The 22,359-nt window shown below is 37.9% G+C and overlaps 1 protein-coding gene across 3 annotated transcripts; it reads left to right on the top strand.

Annotated features, from left to right (window-relative positions):
* Window positions 1-1,465: 1,465 nt before the first annotated feature.
* Window positions 1,466-19,443, top strand: LOC107676779 (amyloid beta A4 precursor protein-binding family B member 2-like). 3 transcript variants are annotated; one of them, XM_016471460.1, is made up of 7 exons: window positions 1,466-1,643; window positions 6,953-7,067; window positions 8,337-8,412; window positions 10,469-10,552; window positions 12,779-12,894; window positions 14,530-14,712; window positions 18,695-19,443. In XM_016471460.1, exons 3-7 carry the CDS (start codon window positions 8,340-8,342, stop codon window positions 18,848-18,850), a joined length of 612 nt encoding a protein of 203 aa, XP_016326946.1. In that variant the 5' UTR covers window positions 1,466-1,643; window positions 6,953-7,067; window positions 8,337-8,339; the 3' UTR covers window positions 18,851-19,443. The 3 variants fall into 3 exon arrangements, with proteins under 3 accessions (XP_016326946.1, XP_016326947.1, XP_016326948.1); XM_016471461.1 differs by having other exon boundaries at window positions 10,472-10,552; XM_016471462.1 differs by lacking the exon at window positions 10,469-10,552.
* The last annotated feature ends 2,916 nt before the right edge of the window (window positions 19,444-22,359 follow it).

The following is a 22,359-nucleotide window of genomic DNA, read 5'->3' on the forward strand; positions in this document are numbered from 1 at the left end:
TTGTGTCATTTAACGGATGTTATAGAACATAAACTACACTAATACAAAATATAATGCACACTTAGTCAGTCAGCACATTTTGTAGTAGAACAGTAGATTATACATGTAGTGCACTAACTCATTCATTAATACAGATAATGGATATAATGTTTCAGTTCGGTTTCTAGCACATACTATGTGCACTACAGTATAACATCATACTACACTGACCAGCTTCATCACAAGTCTGTCTGTGTTTGGTGCTACAAAACCCTTCAGCTAAGAAAATCATTAGTTATTATAATTATAAACAAATGATCTCTAACAAATAGGGTTTGTTGTAACTGCTGCTGTACATTAATGAGCATTTGTTCTGCTGAAACACAGATTTGTGGACGTGAATAACCCATATCATGTGAGTACAGGATGATGAAGGTTTTCATTAAAATCAACTGCTGTTCTATAACATGATAGTTGACAGTGTCAGCAATGAAAATGGGCTTCGTTTCATTGAGTTTGATAGTGTGACTGCAGTACCGGTGCTCACCAGAAGATGCCGCTGCAGACCGAGATTCACTGTGTTATTTATGTGCTAAATTATTTCAGCAACATTTCTATTTTAGTTTAACTTTTATAAAAATAAAACAATAAAAATAAAAAAAATATTTCAAAACCCGAAATAAAAATTCATAAAAATGATAGACATTAAAATGCTAATGCAAATGTAAAATTATCCAAAATCAGTAAATTTGTTTTTGTTTTTTTTTATTATATTTTAAAACTTGTAAAAGTACTGTAATAAGAGATGCAGACATAGAAATGGAGTAGAGATGCTAGAGACCATAAACCTGGTTAAGAAAGGAAAATGGATAAATATTGTGTGTTTCTTTCCCTGCGCTTGTAGAGAAACATCACACACACACACACACACACACACACACACTCTGTTCTATACAATATGAATGAGTGTATTCGGTGGATGAAGTCATTGCGCTATATTTGGAGCACTCAGCGTTTTCTGTGTCCATGCACACGTGGTTTTGAAGCGATGAAGTCACAGCTCTATATATGGAGCTGTGTGAGTGTGTGTGTGTGTGTGTGGAGTCCTCCCTCTTTTTGTAGCATCTCTGTTTCACACTGATAGTGAAACACATTCTCTTATTTCACCTAATAAATGCTGAAGTGTTTCATTCCCTTTAATTCTCCGAAATACGACACTTTTTCAAATTCGCATTTTTTTTTTCTGTTTCTACTCTTTTTTTTATTATTTTTTCCCTATTTCTTTTTTTTTTTTATTTTGCCAATTTATCTGTCTGTGATTTTTTTTTTAAATGTATGTTCCTCTTAATTTTTTGGTTTGTTTCTGGTTTCCACTTTTTGTCTGTCTGTTGATCGTCCAGCATCCCTTCAGCAGTAGAGTGAGAGAGTGAGAGAGCGAGAGAGAGAGTGAGTGTGTGTGTGTGTGTGCGTGCGTGCGTGTGTGTGAGCGAGCGAGAGCAGGTTGTTGGAGTGTGTTGGGCTCTCAGAGCGGCGCGTGTGTTTGCTGAGGGAGGGACGGATCAGAGACGGAGAGATCAGAGAGTGTGTTTGTGCTGGATGCTGGTCGTCGTGGCGATGGGAGTAACGACCCAGAGTGCAGCTGGATGCTGATGAGTGACATCAGTGTAAGTAACACACACACACACACACACACACTGCTGCATCGCACTGCTGCTGTTTCCATGCACTCGTGTGTGTGTGTGTGTGTGTTTAATTTACTTTGAGGATGAAATTGTCTGCTACATTTAATCTTTTTTGGGTAGAGTCATTATAATTAGTTTAATAGAAAAGTCTATGAAATGTGCTTGTTTAGGCTATATAAACATGAGTGTTTCTATTACGTGTTGGATGCCTTATGGTTTCAGTAACTGATTTTTTTTTTTAGCAAATCTGAGTCCATGCATAATTTTGTGCAAAATTGTGCAAATGCAAGCAGAAATACAAGAAAAAAAATATGCCGAGAAAGAGACACTGTTTGTCTGAGTGTGTAAATGTTTTATGACTTTTGCCGTTCTGCAAATGTGAGCACAATACAGTCAGAGAGAGAGAGAGAGAGTGAGAGTGTGTGTATGTCTCTGAGGGTCTGTATGGAGGTGACAGATATTAATGACATGCTGAAACAATCACAATCTTTTGGGAAAAAGACAGAAACAGGCAGTGATTGATTGTGTGTGAGAGTGAGTGAGTGAGTGAGTGAGTGAGTGAGTGTGTTGTTTGTGTGTGTGGACTTGTTTTTACTACTTGGTGAGGACCAAAAGACCGCACAAAGATAGTAAAATAAGGAAAGCTTGACCAATTTAAGGACCCCACAAAGACATGATCTTTTATATAAGACTATAAAATGACTAAATATACTATCGTCCAAACCTAAACCTACCTGTCACAGAAAACATTCTTATATCTAACATTTTTATATTTATTCTTTATTATAATTTTTAAGATGATGCCTTTGTGGGGTCCAACTAAATTACACAAAGTAGTATAAACAAGGATGTGTGTGTGTGTGTGTGAGATGATAGTACAATCTGACAAACCAATACTGAACAGATGAAGGTCCGACAGAGACAAACTGCACAATGAAGGACTAGATTTTAGCCTGTGCTAAACTCACCGTCACAAAACAAGGGTGTTGCTATGCAGTTACTAGGGTGATTTAGCTGGTTGCTAGTGTGATGTGGGTGGTTTCTAGACTGTTGTTTGTGGTTTGGGTGGTTGCTAGGGCGTTGCTATTGTGTTTGGTGTGGTGTCTAGGCTGTTGTTTTTGGTTTGGGTGGTTGTTAAGATGTTACTATGGTGTTTGGTGTGGTTTCCAGGGTGTTGGTGGTGGTTTGGGTGGTTGTTAAGGTGTTGCTAGTGTGATGTGGGTAGTTGCTAAGGTGTTGCTATGGTGTTTGGTGTGGTTTACAGGGTGCTGGTGGTGGTTTGGGAGGTTTCTAAGTGTTGCTAGTGTGATGTGGGTAGTTGCTAAGGTGTTGCTATGGTGTTTGGTGTGGTTTACAGGGTGCTGGTGGTGGTTTGGGAGGTTTCTAAGTGTTGCTAGTGTGATGTGGGTAGTTGCTAAGGTGTTGCTATGGTGTTTGGTGTGGTTTACAGGGTGCTGGTGGTGGTTTGGGAGGTTTCTAAGTGTTGCTAGTGTGATGTGGGTAGTTGCTAAGGTGTTGCTATGGTGCTTTGGGTGGAGGCTAGGGTGTTCTGTGTGGTTTCTAGGGTTTTGTTGGCGTTTTGGGTGGTTGCCAAGGTATTCTTTGTGGTTGTTAGGGTGTTGTGGGTGGAAGGGCTGCACAATCAGGGGGAAAAAAAGTAATTTCATTTTTTTTCTGATAAAAATTGTGCACTGCAATTCAAAATGTGATTTAAATCAAATTAAAAAAATTGTGATGTGGGTGGTTGCTAGGGAGTTGCTATGGTGTTTTGGGTGGTTGCTAGGATGTTGCAGATGGTTACTATGCTGAAAAGAGTGTTCCTCCTTCAGTGTGCGTCTGTGGGTGTTTAATTTATTTATGTTTTTTTTTTTACCTGTTTTAATGCGAAATCTCCTCAACACACATGATGTGAGGAATCATTCATGTCTGGAGCACAAACACTGCACTTACACACTCAGTGATACAGGTTTCAGCGCTGCACTATCAGCACTAGTGAGTGAGGATTGACTTAACGACCAGCACTCATTGGTTTAATATAGGAACAACAGAAGTCAATGCAGGGTCTCATACAGACAGCTTGGTAAACGTGTGTAATGTTCTCATTATAAACAGTGCATTTATTAGTATTTGACAGTATGAGTTGAAAGTATAATGTAGTTCATCATCATCCTGTCTGTCAGAAACCTTTCATTTCTGCGTGAGTGTATATTTGTGTGTGTGTGTGTGTGTGTGTGTGTGCAGACAGACAGAATGGGTTCATCGCTGGGGCTCTGAGACTTCTGAGAAACACACACCTGTGATTTAGCGTGTCAGCTGAAGTCTCTTCATGTGCAGGTAGCAAGTGGAGACGGAGGAGAGTGTGTCAGTATGTTGTGTAGTTTTACTCAGAGCTTCAGTTCATGAAGTTTATAGGGAATTCAGTTTTCAGATGCATAAAAAGCCACATTCAGACTGCAGCGTTTCGGTCTCGCATTTAAATAAACTCATGAACCCATGATCATCAACCTCCCTCAGCCATCTACTAAAAATATGAACACTGACAATTTAACCGCTTCAGGTTATTATAGTTAACCAAGACTAAACATTTTCTTTACTTGACAAAATAAGTCAAATAAAATATACATATAAAAAACAGTGTTTATTTAATATAGTCACCAAGGAAACATTTTTCATTTTAATTTAGTTGTACTGATGAACTAACTACAGTGCCTTAGCAACAGCATAGTAGCCACCCTAGAAACAACCCAAAACACCTTAATAACACCCTAGCAACCACTCACGGCAGCCCAGAATATCACAGAGACACTTGCTTCAGGCCATACCAGAGGAAAACACCTAGCAACCACCAAGAACACCACAGCAACACCATAGAAACCACTCATAACACCCTAGCAACCACCCACGGCAGACCAAAATATCACAGAGACACTTGCTTCAGGCCATACCAGAGGAAAACACCTAGCAACCACCAAGAACACCACAGCAACACCATAGAAACCACTCATAACACCCTAGCAACCACCCACGGCAGACCAAAATATCACAGAGACACTTGCTTCAGGCCATACCAGAGGAAAACACCTAGCAACCACCAAGAACACCACAGCAACACCATAGAAACCACTCATAACACCCTAGCAACCACCCACGGCAGACCAAAATATCACAGAGACACTTGCTTCAGGCCATACCAGAGGAAAACACCTAGCAACCACCAAGAACACCACAGCAACACCATAGAAACCACTCATAACACCCTAGCAACCACCCACGGCAGACCAAAATATCACAGAGACACTTGCTTCAGGCCATACCAGAGGAAAACACCTAGCAACCACCAAGAACACCACAGCAACACCATAGAAACCACTCATAACACCCTAGCAACCACCCACGGCAGACCAAAATATCACAGAGACACTTGCTTCAGGCCATACCAGAGGAAAACACCTAGCAACCACCAAGAACACCACAGCAACACCATAGAAACCACTCATAACACCCTAGCAACCACCCACGGCAGACCAAAATATCACAGAGACACTTGCTTCAGGCCATACCAGAGGAAAACACCTAGCAACCACCAAGAACACCACAGCAACACCATAGAAACCACTCATAACACCCTAGCAACCACCCACGGCAGACCAAAATATCACAGAGACACTTGCTTCAGGCCATACCAGAGGAAAACACCTAGCAACCACCAAGAACACCACAGCAACACCATAGAAACCACTCATAACACCCTAGCAACCACCCACGGCAGACCAAAATATCACAGAGACACTTGCTTCAGGCCATACCAGAGGAAAACACCTAGCAACCACCAAGAACACCACAGCAACACCATAGAAACCACTCATAACACCCTAGCAACCACCCACGGCAGACCAAAATATCACAGAGACACTCGCTTCAGACCATACCAGAGGAAAACCCCTAACAACCACCATAGCAACACCCTAGAAACCACCCAGAATACCATTAACACCCTAGAAACCACCCAGAACAACCACCAACAGCAGACCAGAATATCACACTCGCTTCAGACCATACTAGAGGAAAACCCCTAGCAACCACCCAAAACACCATAGCAACACCCTAGCAACCACCCAAACCAGCCACTAGGGCTGCACAATTAATCAGAATAAAACCGAAAATGAATTTAGTTAAATGGAGGCGTTTAATCAGCAGCAGTGTGTTTTTGTGTATTTTGTCGAGCGTTTGCTCAGATCGAGCTGCTCTAGACGTCAGAAAGTGTTTGACTGTGTCGAGGTTTGCTGGCGGTCGCCGCAGTACTCTGAATGTCACGAGTGACACTGAAACACGGCCACAAAACCATTAACCTTTACATTCACAACACGCACATATAGATATTCCTCCAGCTGACTGTTTCTCTCAGGTCTCTGTCTGACGGATGGTTTTCTGCTGGTGTCTCATTAGCTGCTGTCCTGTTCTAATGCCTCACACAATCATGCTGCAAATGCTCTTCAATCTGAACACAATTTATTTTCATTTGTGGACATTTGATGAATTGCATGATGAATCTGTGTGAGGTTCCTGTGGTTGAATTATTTACACTGGCTTTTCCCAAATGTTTTTTTTAATCATCTGAACCTCTTTGAGCCAAAATATGTACTTGAAGCCCCCTGAGATTAAAGTTAATATCCAGTTAATATCAACTCTGTGATGTTGGTTAATGGTCATGACATGCATGATTGTTTTTATTTTAAAATGTATTATTTTAATTGTAATTTTTTTATTTGATTGATTTTTAATAAGGACTTTATTTTATTTTAATATTTATTTTAAAGCGTTGCATTTGTGATTTAATTGCTTTGTAGTGAGCATTTTATTTTGATTGTTTTTACATTTAATTCTACTTTGATTCATTTTTAGCAAGTGTTTTTTTATTTTTTTATTGTCTTCATTTAAAAATGATCATAATTAGCCTGTTTTGCCTGCTCAATTTGTGAAAATCTGCTCGTAAATGGTGTGATTTTCAGTATAATGTGAAAAAAGTGAAAATTAAATGACACAGTATTTCCTATAGATTCTTCATCCACTGCCTGAGTTAGTTTAACTTAGTTAAACTGTTGACATGTTTATATCTACTTGCATGCATAATAATCTGATTTATTATCATAACCATCTGAAGGAAACTCTAGCGCCCCTTTGAGTCCTGTGACAGTAACACACTTTAATGTCTGTGTTTCTAGTTTTAAACCTGTTTACCGATTCTTGCTTTACAAACTCAAACACAAAGTGTCTCTCTCATTCCGTTTCAGGGATTTTGCGTATGTGGCCCGTGACAAGAACACGCGTGTGTTGAAATGCCACGTGTTTCAATGTGACAGTCCCGCGGAAAGCGTCGCCAGCAGCCTGAAGCAGATCTGCTCGAAGGTGAGGAGCGAGAATCGAGAAACAATCCGCAGACATTCACAATCACAGCAAACAAACACTCGCTTTCATACTGACAAATTGAATCACTAGTCGCATATTTATTATCAGGCTCATTAATAATTTATGAGGAAAGAGCCTCAGCAACCAATCATCTGTCCGGTTTGATCTGAAGCCTTTTCTGTCGGTCTGTGAAGATCAGGGTGCGAACTACGGGGGAGCTCGGCTCCCCTTAATAAGACATGGGCTCCCCTGAAAACGGGATTTGTGAAATTTTGGGGGGGTCTCAAAAAATATTGACAATGTGTTATTTTGACGTGCAATTTCAGTTTTGTGTAATGTGATCATCGTGGATTATTATGTGTAAAATTGCAAAAATATCATTCATTCATGCATGACGGCGATTTAAACCTAATTCACTTCAATAAAGATAACTATACATGCTATTCTTGTCATGAGCATCAAGGTGTGGGGGCGCTGCAGTGCAAATTCCACTCATGTTTAGTACATGTTAACTCAAAGATTCGTAGAAAAAATATAAACGTTGGACTCTGTGGTCGATTCTGTGTTAAGGTAAGGCATGTTATTCGCAATTATGTGTTGTGGCTGGGTTGTTATAGGTCTGCGTGACTCTCGATGCCTTAGTCCTAATTGAACGGAGGAATTATGGTATTTTTCTGTAGCCTGACGACGAGTAACTTTAACCGTTGTTCATGTGAACTCAAAGACAGCCTGATGCTTTGTTTATAGACTATTTGTGGGTGGCTGTTTGTTTTTTCACCTGTCAATTCGTGTCGATAAAGTATAATAGGGTAAATCCTGTATAGTGATTTATCCTGTATAGTGCTTGCATAAAGCAAGTAGTGCATACACTTGTAGCTGTTATGTATCTTTGTAAGACATTGAAAGCACTCTTTTGAGGCATGCGCAAGCGCACGAACCCCCCCACCCGTTATTAAAAAAAAACAAGTGGGCTCCCCCAAAGTCCACGGTATAGTTCAAACACTGGTGAAGATAAATGTGTCTTCTTAGGGAAAATATCTGTGTTTCCAGTATTTCTTTGCGTCGTGGGTTGAGTGTGTGTGTGTGTTAGTATGCGCCGTCCATCCTCACGTAAAGTTGCCCTCTCAGCACGTCCATCCACAGGCTTTGATTAACATTGAGCTCAGATTTATTGTCTTCAGATTAATGACCTGCATGAGCAGAGAGACTGACAGGAGGCTGGAGAGGAACTCAGGCTGTTTAACTCAGTCGTGTTGTATGTTTTCTCAGATTATGGCTGAACGCAGGAGCGTCGGTCCCGTCGCAGGCTCCTCGTCTCAGTTCAGCTCTGATGTTCCTCTGAGAGGTAAGAGCTTCACACGCGCCGGCAATGATGTTCAGTAACATGACCAATCAAATCTGGACGTTTGATGATTGTGAGTAACCTGTTTGACTCCAAGGCCCCGTTTGAAGGCCCTCCATGTATAGGCTAAGGTACTTTTGCTGTTATGCAAAAGTTTTTCAATTTTTATTCATAAAGTAATTAAATACATTTATTTTTCTAACTTTTGCATTTAAAAACAAAGTATTGTGCATGTAAAATAATTAAGTAAAAATATTGAAATAATTGAATTCCATAATTCCAGAAGTTTCACTTGAATGTTCTTTTGGATTTGCTATTTTTATTGCCAGTTAATTGATATAATTGCTCTACTCTTGTGATTACAGGTTTTTATTTTTTTTTTTCATAAATAGCAATTTATTTTTATAACTTTTGCATTAGCGCATAACAGTGTTTATTTCAAACTTTATTTGCAAAATAATTATATATAATTAAATTTCATAATTTCAGAAGTTTCATTGAATTTTCTTCAGGGTTTACACTTTATTTCTAATGAATTTGCATTAAGGTTTTTCTTTTGTGATTATTACAGTATTTTTTCATAAGTAACAGTTTCTTTTAAGAACTTTTGCATTAGAGCGTAAAAGTTTGTTTTAGAACTGTATTTATACAAATTTAATAAATTATAAATTAAAATAACTAAATTCCATAATTCAAAATTTTATTTGAATGTTATTCAGAGTTGACACTTTCTATTTTTATGTGTAGTCTTTTGTGAGTACAGGATTGTTTTTTTTTCTTCATAAATAGCTATTTCTTTTAATTTTGTAGTCATATTGCAATTTCTACCTAATAAAATATTTTAGTTTGACATAAAAAAAAACATTCATTATAATTTTTTTTCTGTAATGACAAAACTTCCATGACTTTAAGACTTTTAAGACTATTCATTTCCATTTCTAGAAATCACACTTTTAAAATTGTCATATATCCAGGTTTTCCAAGACCGTGAAAATCCTGGTTCTTAAATAAAAATGACAGCTTTTGAGCAAACACATTAAAATAAGAAATGTCAGCTTATCTTAATGTTTAGTTGTTTTAGTTTATTTTAAACTTAAGTAAAATGTAATTAATAGTTTTTTAAAGAAATTCATATTTAGGCACAATTTATATTCTATGAAACTAATTTCAATCAATTTAAGCATAAGCTGTTAGAACAGAAGGTTAAAATAATGACGTAAATTCAGTCAGTGAGTCCAAATGTTTAAGTGTTTTGTTTTATGAACAAAACACACAGATGGCCTGAAATGAAACTGAAATGAGCAAAGCAAGAAAATTATGCAAATCTTTTTTTTTGCACCAAAACGGTTAATTAATTTCAATGAAACTGCATTTTTAATGTAAGAACTTAACATGTATCTAAAGTTCATTGGTCAATGATCTTTTCGCTGTGTAAACACAACTGCGGTCCACAGAGATGCATTGTTTTGTTGCAGCTAAAACACAAATATAAATAGACCTATAAGCTGTTTTTCTTTAGGTATATTCATCTGTTTTGATGTAAATATATTTTGTGTGTTTGTGTGTGGGTGTGTGTATATATATATGTGTATTTGGAGAATTGTAAATTCATGCTCCAGCAGTGCAAGTCCATAAATAAAGTGATGGGCCGTGCTGACCTCAGCACACGCTCACGCTTTATTTCATTCCTGCTGTAAATTCCTGTAATGATCAGTGGGATAATGAAAGCTGCAGTTCTGACCCATTAAAATGCAATTAAATCACCCGTGTTACAAATCACAGAATCACTGCCGCTGCTGCATTTACATCCGTCTCATCTCTATCACAGTTTACAGCTGCTTCAAATACGGCTTGTCCGCTAGCTGTTTTATAATGCAAAACGTACAGCGCAGGATTTCTGGGCTCCTGAGGGATGCTTAGCTCTGTTTTCATCATGCCAGAGGTTCCCGCTATGTGCAAATGCATTTAGAGCATAGATTCCCTCGCCGGCGCTTGGACCGATGAGTGAAATCTTCTGCGTGATGTTCAGCTCGTGTTTCTCATCGGTGTGTTTCTTTAGTAGAGTTTCCAACACCAAAGACTGACCTACAACACAGTTTCCATGCGTTTTACCTGGGAATGACGTCAGTACTGCGACCTATAGGTAAAACACACACACACACACACACACACACTACACTATGAACTTCATTTGAACAAAAACCAAGGGCGTCCTTATTAAATGAGCCATGTTACTTTGCAACATCAATACTGTTATTCAACTAAACTGATTCAAAATGAGCTGAATAATGACACTATTGTCTTCTGTGGAGCTGTTTTACAGCTGAAATTGAACTTGTTTCATAAATGATTAATTTTGAGCACCATTAATTTCCTGTTTATCAATGTCAAGCTGCTCTGAAACAATCTGTATTGCCTAAAACACAACAGAAATAAATGGAACTACAAAAGCAAAAATGCATTCCAATAAGCTTGAGATGCCAGTTATAAAATATACTGATATTAATTACTGAAATGTGTTTCTCACAATTGAGATCCAAAACAAGCCAGATTTTTTTTTTGACCGTGATACTCAATTAGATAAAGAAACAGTGAATTTTCTTTGGTTGATTCAGAAGACAAATCTCAGTTTTGAGTAAACTTTGAGTATTAAATTACACAAATTCACATGTATTGCATATTTTTGTGTTTGTCAAGCTACAATAAAGGTTTTCTGTTTTTTACCTGACTTTAGTGTCTTTCGTAGTGTTGATTTTGGCAAACTGCATGGAAACCAATAGGTGAGTCAATATGACTCCAACACAAAAGTTGTAAGAACATTTGTACAGCCTTTCCAAAACACATCTCTGTGTTGAAACTTTACATGCACATTCATGACCCAGAATGGAAAATATTCACCAAATTTTTAAAATAAATAAACAGTTTAACAAGTATTTCGAGCAGTTTGAATATCGAGTGTGGATCAAACTGACCCCAACACAAAAGTCCTAAAGAAATCTGTGCAGCCTTTCCAAAACACATCTGTGAGTTGAAACGTTGCATGCACGTTCATGACCCTAAATGAGAAATATTCACAAAATTTTAAAAATAAATAAATACTTTAACCAGTATTTTAAGCAGTTTGAATATCGAGTGTGGGTAAGACAGACCCCAACACAAAAGTCCTAAGAAACTTTGTGCAGCCTTTCCAAAACACATTTGTGTGTTGAAATTTTTCATGTACATTCGTGGCCTTAAATGAGAAATATTCACCAAATTTTAAAAATAAATAAATACTTTTACCAGTATTTCAAGCAGTTTGAAAATCGAGTGTAGGTCAAATTGACCCCAACACAATGGGAGAAAGCATCACATCACTGGCTTTGCAGCATGCACTTCTGAGACGAGTCTTGTGCATGTCATGTAATGAGTAGGGCTGGGTATCGAGTTCGATACTTTTTAGGCACCGACCGAAATGCCTCGATACCATCGAGTATCGAAAAACGTCTCGTCGTTCGGTACCAAATTTCGATACCTAAGGAGGAGGAGATAAGTTAATCTCATCAGCGTCAGTGAGCCAATAAACCTGCAGCACTAGCCGGTGTGTTCGACTAGAAGAGGTGCGGCGCAGATCGATCAGTGTTTGACATCCGAGAGTGCGATTCGAAAGCGCACGGAGCAGTCTGCTCTCTTTAGCTCTCGTGGTACTGTAATACACCGAGAGAGAACACATGGAAGAGAGAACACAACCAGACAGCGCTGGAAGCTGCTAATGCTCATCAGTAAATCAGTGGAAAATAAATAGAAATCATGATTCTGTCTGAGCTATGCGTTTTAAAACGAACATGCACTAGTGTAAATGTAGCTAACAGATGTGTAAACTGAAGACTATTTGAGCTTTATTAAAACTATTTGCACTGATTTATTGTGTTGGTTACATTTTGTTCCTTTGTGCAGTGGCTCAGGAGATGAGTCTTTGAGTTTGTATAAACATCAACAAGCTGAAAAATTAAAGTTTTATTTTTTTTTAGATAATGCAATCTTGTTCAAATTGGTATCGAAAAAAGTATCGTTCAGGAACCGGTATCGAAATCAAGGTATCGGTATCGATATCGAAAATGTTGACATTTGTATGATGCCTGTATTGAGCGTATTCAAATCAGTCAAGTCAAATTTATTTGTAAAGTGCTTTTCACAATACACATCATTTCAAATCAGCTTGACAAAGTAAATCAGTCACTCATGTGCTTCATCTCTGTTTGGATGCTGACAGTCAGACTGATCACTAGGTTTTGGAAGCAAACTCATTTATACACGATTCTTTATTTTAACCTTCACCCTGTGTAACTGTAAGGAACTGTAATGTTTTTTCTCAAATGGTGTGTTTCAGGAATGGACATGATAAATGGAGCGATAGACAGTCTGATGTCCACCGCAGGGAAAGAGGACTGGACCCCTGTCCTGCTCAACGTCGCTGACGCCACAATTACTGTCATCAAAGAAAAGGTGACGCTTTACATTCTTGTGACAATTTCTACATTTTCTTCTGCCCTGAAATAGTTTGTGCATCAGACACTGTGAGACCTCAAACTTCCCACTCAGTACTCAGGCATACACATTCATCAGATTCACATTTTTGCTAAATATTAAAAACAGCAAAAAGCACATTCATTTCCATCTCCGCATAGACGATCATTTACAAACTAATCCTTGGATTTTGTCTGACTGTCATTAAATGTAGTCTAGAGACAAAAAATTTTAAAGAAATTTAATTTTGATTGGATACTGATTTAGACACTTCTTACATTTGCATTCTTAATACGGTTTAACACCTTTACCAAATAATTCATGCAAGTGTTAAAAAAAAAAAAAAAAAAGTTCACTTGAGAAACCTTGCATTCGTTCACAAAAAGCACTGAAATTATTTTTTCCTCCCATCTAATTCTTTCCATTCATCATCATGTTCTTTTTATGGGCTCTGCAAAATACAGAGAAGTGAAGCATGTTCGAACGGAAACATTTTGTGAACTAACACACATTTTCTCAAGGGAATGCAAAATCTTAGTGAGTGAATGCAACAACAGTTTTAAATACGTTTTACAATTTCATTCCTAAATACAATTTAACACATTTACCAGATTCATGTAAGTGCTTTAAAAAAACAAAACATGAGACAGGAGGAAAAAAAACTATATGCTTTTTGTGAACAAATGCAAAGTTCCTTAAGCGTACACGGTTTCGAAAGCGAACGCAAAGTTTCTCGAAAACTAAAAACTCAGAACATTTTGTGAGCTACACTATTAAAAATAAAGGTTCTTCACAGCGATGCCGTAGAAGAACCATTTTTGGTTCCACAAAGAACCATTAAGTCAAAGGTTCTTTAAAGAAGCATCTCTTTCTTACCTTTTTATAATCTGAAGAACCTTCTTTCGCCACAAAGAAACTTCTGTGAAACAGAAAGGTTCTTCAGATGTTAAAGGCTCTTTATGGAACCATTTAGACAAAAAGGTTCTTCTATGGCATCGTGAAACACCTTTATTTTTAAGAGTTTAACACAAAGTTTGAGAGTGAACGCAAAATGTTTGTAAGTGAATGCAAAAGTTTTGTGACCTAATCGTCAATTTTACTGAAAGTGCTTTTTTTAAAAAGCAAAAAACGTGCTTCACTCTTCTGCATTTTATGGAGCCCATAAAGGGAAATGCAATGGAAAAAATGAGTTATGAGGAAAAATTATATTTCAATGCTTTTTGTCATTAAATGTCATCTAGAGACAAAAATGTGTTCAGTTGTTTTGCAGATATAAGCCAATGTAATTTGGGGTGCGACCCATGAGGACTGATATCCAATAATTTAGATTTATTCACTTACTTCGCAAACATAAATGCCAAGTTTGGCCCTTAATGATTAATTCACCTGTATATTCTGAGTTTAAAATGTCCAAAAGACAAAAAACTTGGTCCATATGGACACCAGGAAAATCTGAGGACAAATTCACTGCACAGAAGTCAAAACTGTGCGACTCAAGCTCTTCTTTTTCTGCTTGGATCCTGATGAAACATTCACAGGCCTGTGAAAGTAATTCAGAGCTGGTGACATCGGATAGACAGGTTTATTACTGTCATTTCTCTTCTGTTCGGACAGGAAGAGGAGGAGCAAGTCATAGTGGAGTGTTGCGTGCGCTTCCTGTCTTTCATGGGTGTGGGGCGTGATGTCCATACGTTTGCGTTCATCATGGACACGGGAAACCAGCACTTCCAGTGTCACGTGTTCTGGTGCGAACCCAACGCGGGAAGCGTGTCGGAGGCTGTGCAGTCAGCCTGTGTGGTGAGTGACAAACACACGTCACACGGAAATCACAAGGAATATTACAGGTTAAATACAACTTTAAACCAGGCAAGGTGAAACGTTGAGAAGGAACACTTGAGCGAATGAAAAATTGTGACCTAACACAAATTTTACTAGCCAAAGCAAAGTTTCTCAAGTAAACCCAAAACTGATTTAGATACATTTGCATTTTGTAATTTGACACACAGACTGAATAATTTATGCAAGTGTTATAAAAAACAAAAAAAGCTTTACGATAGCAAAAAATATGAGCTTCACTTTTCAGTATTTTATGCGAACACAAGGTATCCAGAGGATTTACCAGATTCATGTAAGTGCTTTAAAAAAACAAAACATGAGACAGGAGGAAAAAAAACTATATGCTTTTTGTGAACAAATGCAAAGTTCCTTAAGCGTACACGGTTTCGAAAGCGAACGCAAAGTTTCTCGAAAACTAAAAACTCAGAACATTTTGTGAGCTACACTATTAAAAATAAAGGTTCTTCACAGCGATGCCGTAGAAGAACCATTTTTGGTTCCACAAAGAACCATTAAGTCAAAGGTTCTTTAAAGAAGCATCTCTTTCTTACCTTTTTATAATCTGAAGAACCTTCTTTCGCCACAAAGAAACTTCTGTGAAACAGAAAGGTTCTTCAGATGTTAAAGGCTCTTTATGGAACCATTTAGACAAAAAGGTTCTTCTATGGCATCGTGAAACACCTTTATTTTTAAGAGTTTAACACAAAGTTTGAGAGTGAACGCAAAATGTTTGTAAGTGAATGCAAAAGTTTTGTGACCTAATCGTCAATTTTACTGAAAGTGCTTTTTTTAAAAAGCAAAAAACGTGCTTCACTCTTCTGCATTTTATGGAGCCCATAAAGGGAAATGCAATGGAAAAAATGAGTTATGAGGAAAAATTATATTTCAATGCTTTTTGTCATTAAATGTCATCTAGAGACAAAAATGTGTTCAGTTGTTTTGCAGATATAAGCCAATGTAATTTGGGGTGCGACCCATGAGGACTGATATCCAATAATTTAGATTTATTCACTTACTTCGCAAACATAAATGCCAAGTTTGGCCCTTAATGATTAATTCACCTGTATATTCTGAGTTTAAAATGTCCAAAAGACAAAAAACTTGGTCCATATGGACACCAGGAAAATCTGAGGACAAATTCACTGCACAGAAGTCAAAACTGTGCGACTCAAGCTCTTCTTTTTCTGCTTGGATCCTGATGAAACATTCACAGGCCTGTGAAAGTAATTCAGAGCTGGTGACATCGGATAGACAGGTTTATTACTGTCATTTCTCTTCTGTTCGGACAGGAAGAGGAGGAGCAAGTCATAGTGGAGTGTTGCGTGCGCTTCCTGTCTTTCATGGGTGTGGGGCGTGATGTCCATACGTTTGCGTTCATCATGGACACGGGAAACCAGCACTTCCAGTGTCACGTGTTCTGGTGCGAACCCAACGCGGGAAGCGTGTCGGAGGCTGTGCAGTCAGCCTGTGTGGTGAGTGACAAACACACGTCACACGGAAATCACAAGGAATATTACAGGTTAAATACAACTTTAAACCAGGCAAGGTGAAACGTTGAGAAGGAACACTTGAGCGAATGAAAAATTGTGACCTAACACAAATTTTACTAGCCAAAGCAAAGTTTCTCAAGTAAACCCAAAACTGATTTAGATACATTTGCATTTTGTAATTTGACACACAGACTGAATAATTTATGCAAGTGTTATAAAAAACAAAAAAAGCTTTACGATAGCAAAAAATATGAGCTTCACTTTTCAGTATTTTATGCGAACACAAGGTATCCAGAGGGCATGCAAAAGTTGAAAGCAAACACAAAAATCTCTCAAGAGAAAGCAAGCAAAAGTTTCTTGAGCAAATGCAAACATTTTATGAGTTAAACGTTTTGGGAGCGAACTCAAAGTGTTGTGAGAAAACTATCATTGCGTGAGCTAACAAAACTTTTGCAAACAAATGTAAATTTTCTTGCATGAACAAATATTTTATGAGCGAATTTGAGCGAATGCAACAGTTTGAGAGCAAACACAAAAGTAAGTGAATACAGTAGTTTTGCAAACACAAGCTAACAAAAGTTTTGTGAGTAAAACTCAAAGTTTGAGGGAACGCATGTTTTGATAGCAAACAACTTTCTCGAGGGAAAGCAAAAATTTAGACTAAACCCAAAATTTCTCAAGGGAATATTTTGTGAGCTAGCAAAAGTTTTGTGAGCGAGTGCAAAGTGTTGTGAGAAAAAACAAATACAATTTGTGAGAGAACGCAACAGTTTGAGAGTTAATGCAGAAGTTTTTTCAAACAAACTATTTCTTTAGGGAATGCAAAAGTTTGCAAGTGAACAAAGTTTCTTGAATGAATGCAAACGCTGTGAGAAACATTGAGATCAAACTCAAAGTTTGAGGGAACGCATGTTTTGATAAGCAAACGCAAAGTTTCTCGAATGTAAAAATTGAGACTGAATGCAAAGTTTCTCAGGGGAACATTTTGTGAGCTTAGAAAAGTGTTCTGAATGAACGGAGTTTTTTGATTGAACTCAGAATAACAATTTCTAACAGAATTTTTGGCGAATGCAGAACTTAAGCGAACGCAAACATTTGAGTTAAAGGTTTTTAAAGCAAATACAAAATGTTTGTGGATGAATACAATGAATACAATAAATGCATACATTAAGATCTACCAGAAAAGATTTTAGGGAACACAAAAATTGAGACTGAATGCAAAGCTTCTCAAGGGAACATTGTGTGAGCAAACGTTGTAATATTACAAAAGTTTTTTGTGCAAACGCAAAGTGTTTGAATGAATGCAAATGCTGTGAGAAACATTGAGATCAAACTCAAAGTTTGAGGGAACGCATGTTTTAATAAGCAAACGCAAAGTTTCTCGAATGTAAAAATTGAGACTGAATGCAAAGTTTCTCAGGGGAACATTTTGTGAGCTTAGAAAAGTGTTCTGAATTAACGGAGTTTTTTGATTGAACTCAGAATAACAATTTCTAACAGAATTTTTGGCGAATGCAGAACTTAAGCGAACGCAAACATTTGAGTTAAAGGTTTTTAAAGCAAATACAAAATGTTTGTGGATGAATACAATGAATACAATAAATGCATACATTAAGATCTACCAGAAAAGATTTTAGGGAACACAAAAATTGAGACTGAATGCAAAGCTTCTCAAGGGAACATTGTGTGAGCAAACGTTGTAATATTACAAAAGTTTTTTGTGCAAACGCAAAGTGTTGTGAGGGAATACAAAAGTTTGGGCGAATGCAAGCATGTTAGCTAACAAACGCTTTGTGAGCAAAGTTTGAGGCAGTGCACTTTTTTTGAGAGCAAATGAAATGGTTAGAAAGCAAAAGCAAACATGTTAGCTAACAAATGTTCATTTGAGCGAATTTAAAGTTTGAAAGAATACATAAGTTTGGAGAGTAAACGCAAAGATTGTGTGCAAACAAGGTTTCTTGAGTAAACCTAACCTAACATTTTTTGTTAACTCAACAAAACTCGCTTAAGAAATTTTGCATTAGGCAAAAACGTTTGTTAGCTCACACAATGCTTGTGTTTGCTGCAAGCAACTTTTGCTTTCATTCACAAATGTTTTGTGTCCCCTCGAGAAACTTTGCGTTCGCACTCAAATCTTTTGCGCTCCCTTGAAACACTGGTGTTGGCTAACAAAACGTCTCCAATAAATTTTGCAGTCAAAGTCTCAAAATGTTTGCGCTTACTCACAAAAAATTGTCAGCTCACGTTTGCATTCGCTCAAGAAACTTTGTTCACACAACTTGCGTTCGCTCATAAATAGTTTAATTCAAAATTAGTTTTCGTTTTTCGATGAACGACAAGTTTATTTTCTGGTGTGAGCGACAGCATGCCACAGATTCTGTACATAAAGTGTTAAATTGTAGAGTTAAGTGTATCGTACATCGTTTATGGGTTAAATCTGTGTTTTTCTCTAGTTGCGGTATCAGAAGTGTCTGGGGAAGACCGGCTCCTTGACTCCGCCCCCTACCGACTCCGTCACCCGCCGCGTAACGTCCAGCGTCAAGCGCGGCGTCCAATCAATTATAGACACTCTGAAAAAGAAGCCCGCCCCCGAGGTTCCCCACCAATGACGGAACAGAGCGGCTGTGACGGACAGCAGGGGTGGTGTGTGTGTGTGTGTATTTACTGATGCAAACGAGAAGAGAAACACAGGCCAACATAACAAAAAAAGACAAGCGAGATGAATGAGGATGTCGGCGCTGAATGAAGCATGCGTCTGCCTTACACTAACACATTCTCACTCAAGTATTTCGAGGGCGTCAGTGTTCATGTCGCACTGATCTCGTCACGCTCAGATCAATGCAAGTCTTCACACGCATGGCCTTGATTCAAGCCACAGTGCGTTTCATTTCAAACCACCCGCTCATTCACACACTCTGGAAATTGGGTCCTTTATAAATTTTTCTTTCCCCAAGAAATTTAGAGTGAATTTATCATCATCATCATATCACGATGTTCAGTGGGAATATTGTAATACATCAGAGTTTGTCTGTAACATCTGCTCAGTCGCATTCTGTAATGAAGAGCGGAATGGGGATTTTTTGATCACACAAACATACTCCTTTAGTTAAACACCAAGGCCTGAAAGAGTCCCTGCGCAAGTACGCAAACAGCGACGCATATCTGACCCGGGACCACAAAACCAGTCTTAAGGGTCAATTTTTGGAAATTGATATGTATACATCATCTGAAAGCTGAATAAATAAGCTTTCCATTGGTGTATGGTTTGTTAGGATAGGACAATATTTGGCTGAGATACTATTTGAAAATCTGGAATCTGAGGGTGTAAAAAAAAAATCGAAATATTGAGAAAATCATCTTTAAAGTTGTTCAAATTAAGTTCTTAGCAATGCATATTACTAATCAAAAATTAAGTTTTGATATATTTACGATTGGAAATTTACTAAATAACTTAATGGAACATGATCTTTACTTAATATCCTAATGATTTTTGGCATAAAAGAAAAATTGATAATTTTGACCCATACAATGTATTGTTGGATATTGCTACAAATATACCTGTGCTACTTATGACTGCTTTTGTGCTCCAGGGTCACATATGTGTTATGCTTTTGTACAAACTCTGAGTGTTCCTGTGGCAGTGAAAGACCTCAGTATTCAAAAGAAGCTCCTTCAAATGTATAAATGATTTTTTATTCAGATGTCCAGATATCAAAGTTAGTCTGTATTATGTGTGAAATATTTTTTTTTAAATGAAAGAGTTAAGCAGTTTGAACCTTTAGACAATGTATATATATATAAAAAAAGTTTCCATGTGTGTTTTAAGTTGAGTATCATATATTTGCTCCATCAGGCTTTTATGGCTCATATAGTCTGATAGAGTGAGAATATGAAGTTAAAACAGCTTGTGATGCTTCTGCTTGCTTGTGATGTAAATCAGTGAGATCTTTATAACAGTAGAACAGATACGGACATAAAATGATCTAAATATCAGTCTCTCTGTATCTCCAGTAATCGGTCTCAGTGAGATGAGATTGAAATGCTCCAAACATATAATGCAGCGATTGACAGCTGAAGAAATAAAGGCTCCTCAGAAGATGTGAGATGTTCTGGAGGCTTGTGAAGATCATTCCTCCGCTGAGGAACAGTGAAAGTAAAGCTTCTGGAAACAAACGCTCCTCAAAAGATCCTGAGGATCAGATTTGAGACTCTAAAACATGATTGATGGAGAATCAAGTAAAGCTGAGCTGCTTCAGTCCAGTAAGTGTTCATCTGGAAATATTACTGCAGTTATTCTGACGTTTACTTGATAAAAATCAGCAAAGATTTGACAGCAGAAAGACACTGAAGCACCAGCTGAAGCCAGTTACACTAAAAGAGCTTTAACTGGATAAAAAAAAATCTAAACTGTCAGTAATTTAAGATTAACAAAATACATATAATGTTGAACTTTTACTAGATAATGAAACCGCTTCACAATATCTATGTTGATTCAACCTTGATCAATACCATTGAAATGCTGAGACGAAAAACCTCTTATTTTGGTGTGTTGGTGACATTTTCACAATTGCATCTCAAATGGTAAAATAAAGTCCCTTGGTTATTTTTTCATTAAGTATTCCACATGTGAAAGTAAAATGGGATGCAAACCATCTTGACTCAACCTTACAAAGCAACATACCCTTAAAACCGTTTCTTCACCATGACTCCTTGAGAAACCGTAGAAGACGTCGATTTACACTAACGCCCGCCGTGCTGAAGATGCAAAACATACTTGCATTGCATTATGAATAGTGGAACGCAGTGATGCATGACCTGAGCTTGCTTTGCTAAGAGATTTTGCGTACTTGCATAGAGCGTTTCAGGCTTTCACATACATGAGGAGTCTCTGCTAGAGCAGAAGCTTCAGATGTCAAACAAACACAGGAACGTTATTCCTCACAAAGTGGTATTTAAAACCAGATCGACCACTAAGACACTCATTTTTACACCATATTAAATGTACCATGTTGTGGAAATAAATTACATCAAAACAAAAGTGTCCCTCCGTATTTTATTTGCATGTAAATTCAAGTGCCATTGGAAAATATGCATGTTTTGTTTTGATGGCAGTGACACTCAAGTTTAGTAATAATGAGTTAGTGTGCTCTTGTACGGTAGGAACTGGAGAAAGGGGTGTGGTTGGGGGCGGGGCCTGTCCTGGAAGAACCGCCCTGAGAGGGACGTCGAGGACTCGAGGGCTTATCTGTGGAGATACAGAAGTAAACAGGACGTTTGTTCGTTTTCCTCAGTAGTTTACTCATCAGGATTAACAATCAAATCAAGCTAAAGCGAATGTTATGACATGTATTGGTTAAATTGAAGTAACCATAGCGTGATGGACCCCGAGGCCCCTGAGTTCTGCCATTCTGTTGAGTCGGTGTCGGCTCAGAGCTGCATCCTTTCATCTCATGTTTCAAAAATTCCGCCACGCGTGATTGGTCACTCTGTGTGGTGTGTCTTCACAGAGTGTTTTTGATTGGCAGGTGCCCTGCAGGACCGTCGGCCTCGGCCTTCTTTCTTCATTGGCTGGTTTGGGTGGAAGCCGTCTAACAAGCCTTTGGCCGCTGCGTGAGCAAGCACTTCCTGTGGCGTTTCGATCACTTCTAGTTCAAGCAGTATAGGAAACAAAAAAAGAAAAAAGAATAGGAAAAATAGGCTCAAGTGTATTTGAAACACTGTATTATGTGTGCAGGGCCGGATTTACCTCTTTTCGTGGCATAGGCAAAACAAATTTTTGGGCCCCCCTTCCCTATTAATATAATAGACCTAATATTACCACCCAAGCAAACAAAAATATTTCTTAATCAGTGGAAACAGTTATAGTGTATTCTATCGCAATATGCGCTTGCGTTCAGTCAATAAATATCGAATGTAGTTCTTAATTTGTTTGAGAACGGAGAAAGACCGTTCTATATAGGCGCGGCGTCGTGGCCACATAACCACTTCGGGAGTGCATTATTTCTCTAATAATTTTAATGGCCTGGAGTCACAACCACACATCAAGACATTGTTTTCAAAACTTTTGACATGTTTCCGTCCTGAAATCTCGTGTGTGAATGTGAATATGTGAATACCT

This window comes from Sinocyclocheilus anshuiensis, unplaced genomic scaffold, assembly GCF_001515605.1.
Source record: "Sinocyclocheilus anshuiensis isolate Anshui unplaced genomic scaffold, SAMN03320099.WGS_v1.1 scaffold84, whole genome shotgun sequence".
NCBI lineage: Eukaryota > Metazoa > Chordata > Actinopteri > Cypriniformes > Cyprinidae > Sinocyclocheilus > Sinocyclocheilus anshuiensis.

Bases quoted from the DNA above. Each gene is read 5' to 3' on its own strand.
- LOC107676779 (XM_016471460.1), top strand. From the start codon at position 8,340: ATGGCTGAACGCAGGAGCGTCGGTCCCGTCGCAGGCTCCTCGTCTCAG. The intron at 8,413-10,468 runs GTAAGAGCTTCA...GTGTTTCTTTAG, and splicing joins CTCTGATGTTCCTCTGAGAG to TAGAGTTTCCAACACCAAAG. The intron at 10,553-12,778 runs GTAAAACACACA...GGTGTGTTTCAG, and splicing joins GTCAGTACTGCGACCTATAG to GAATGGACATGATAAATGGA.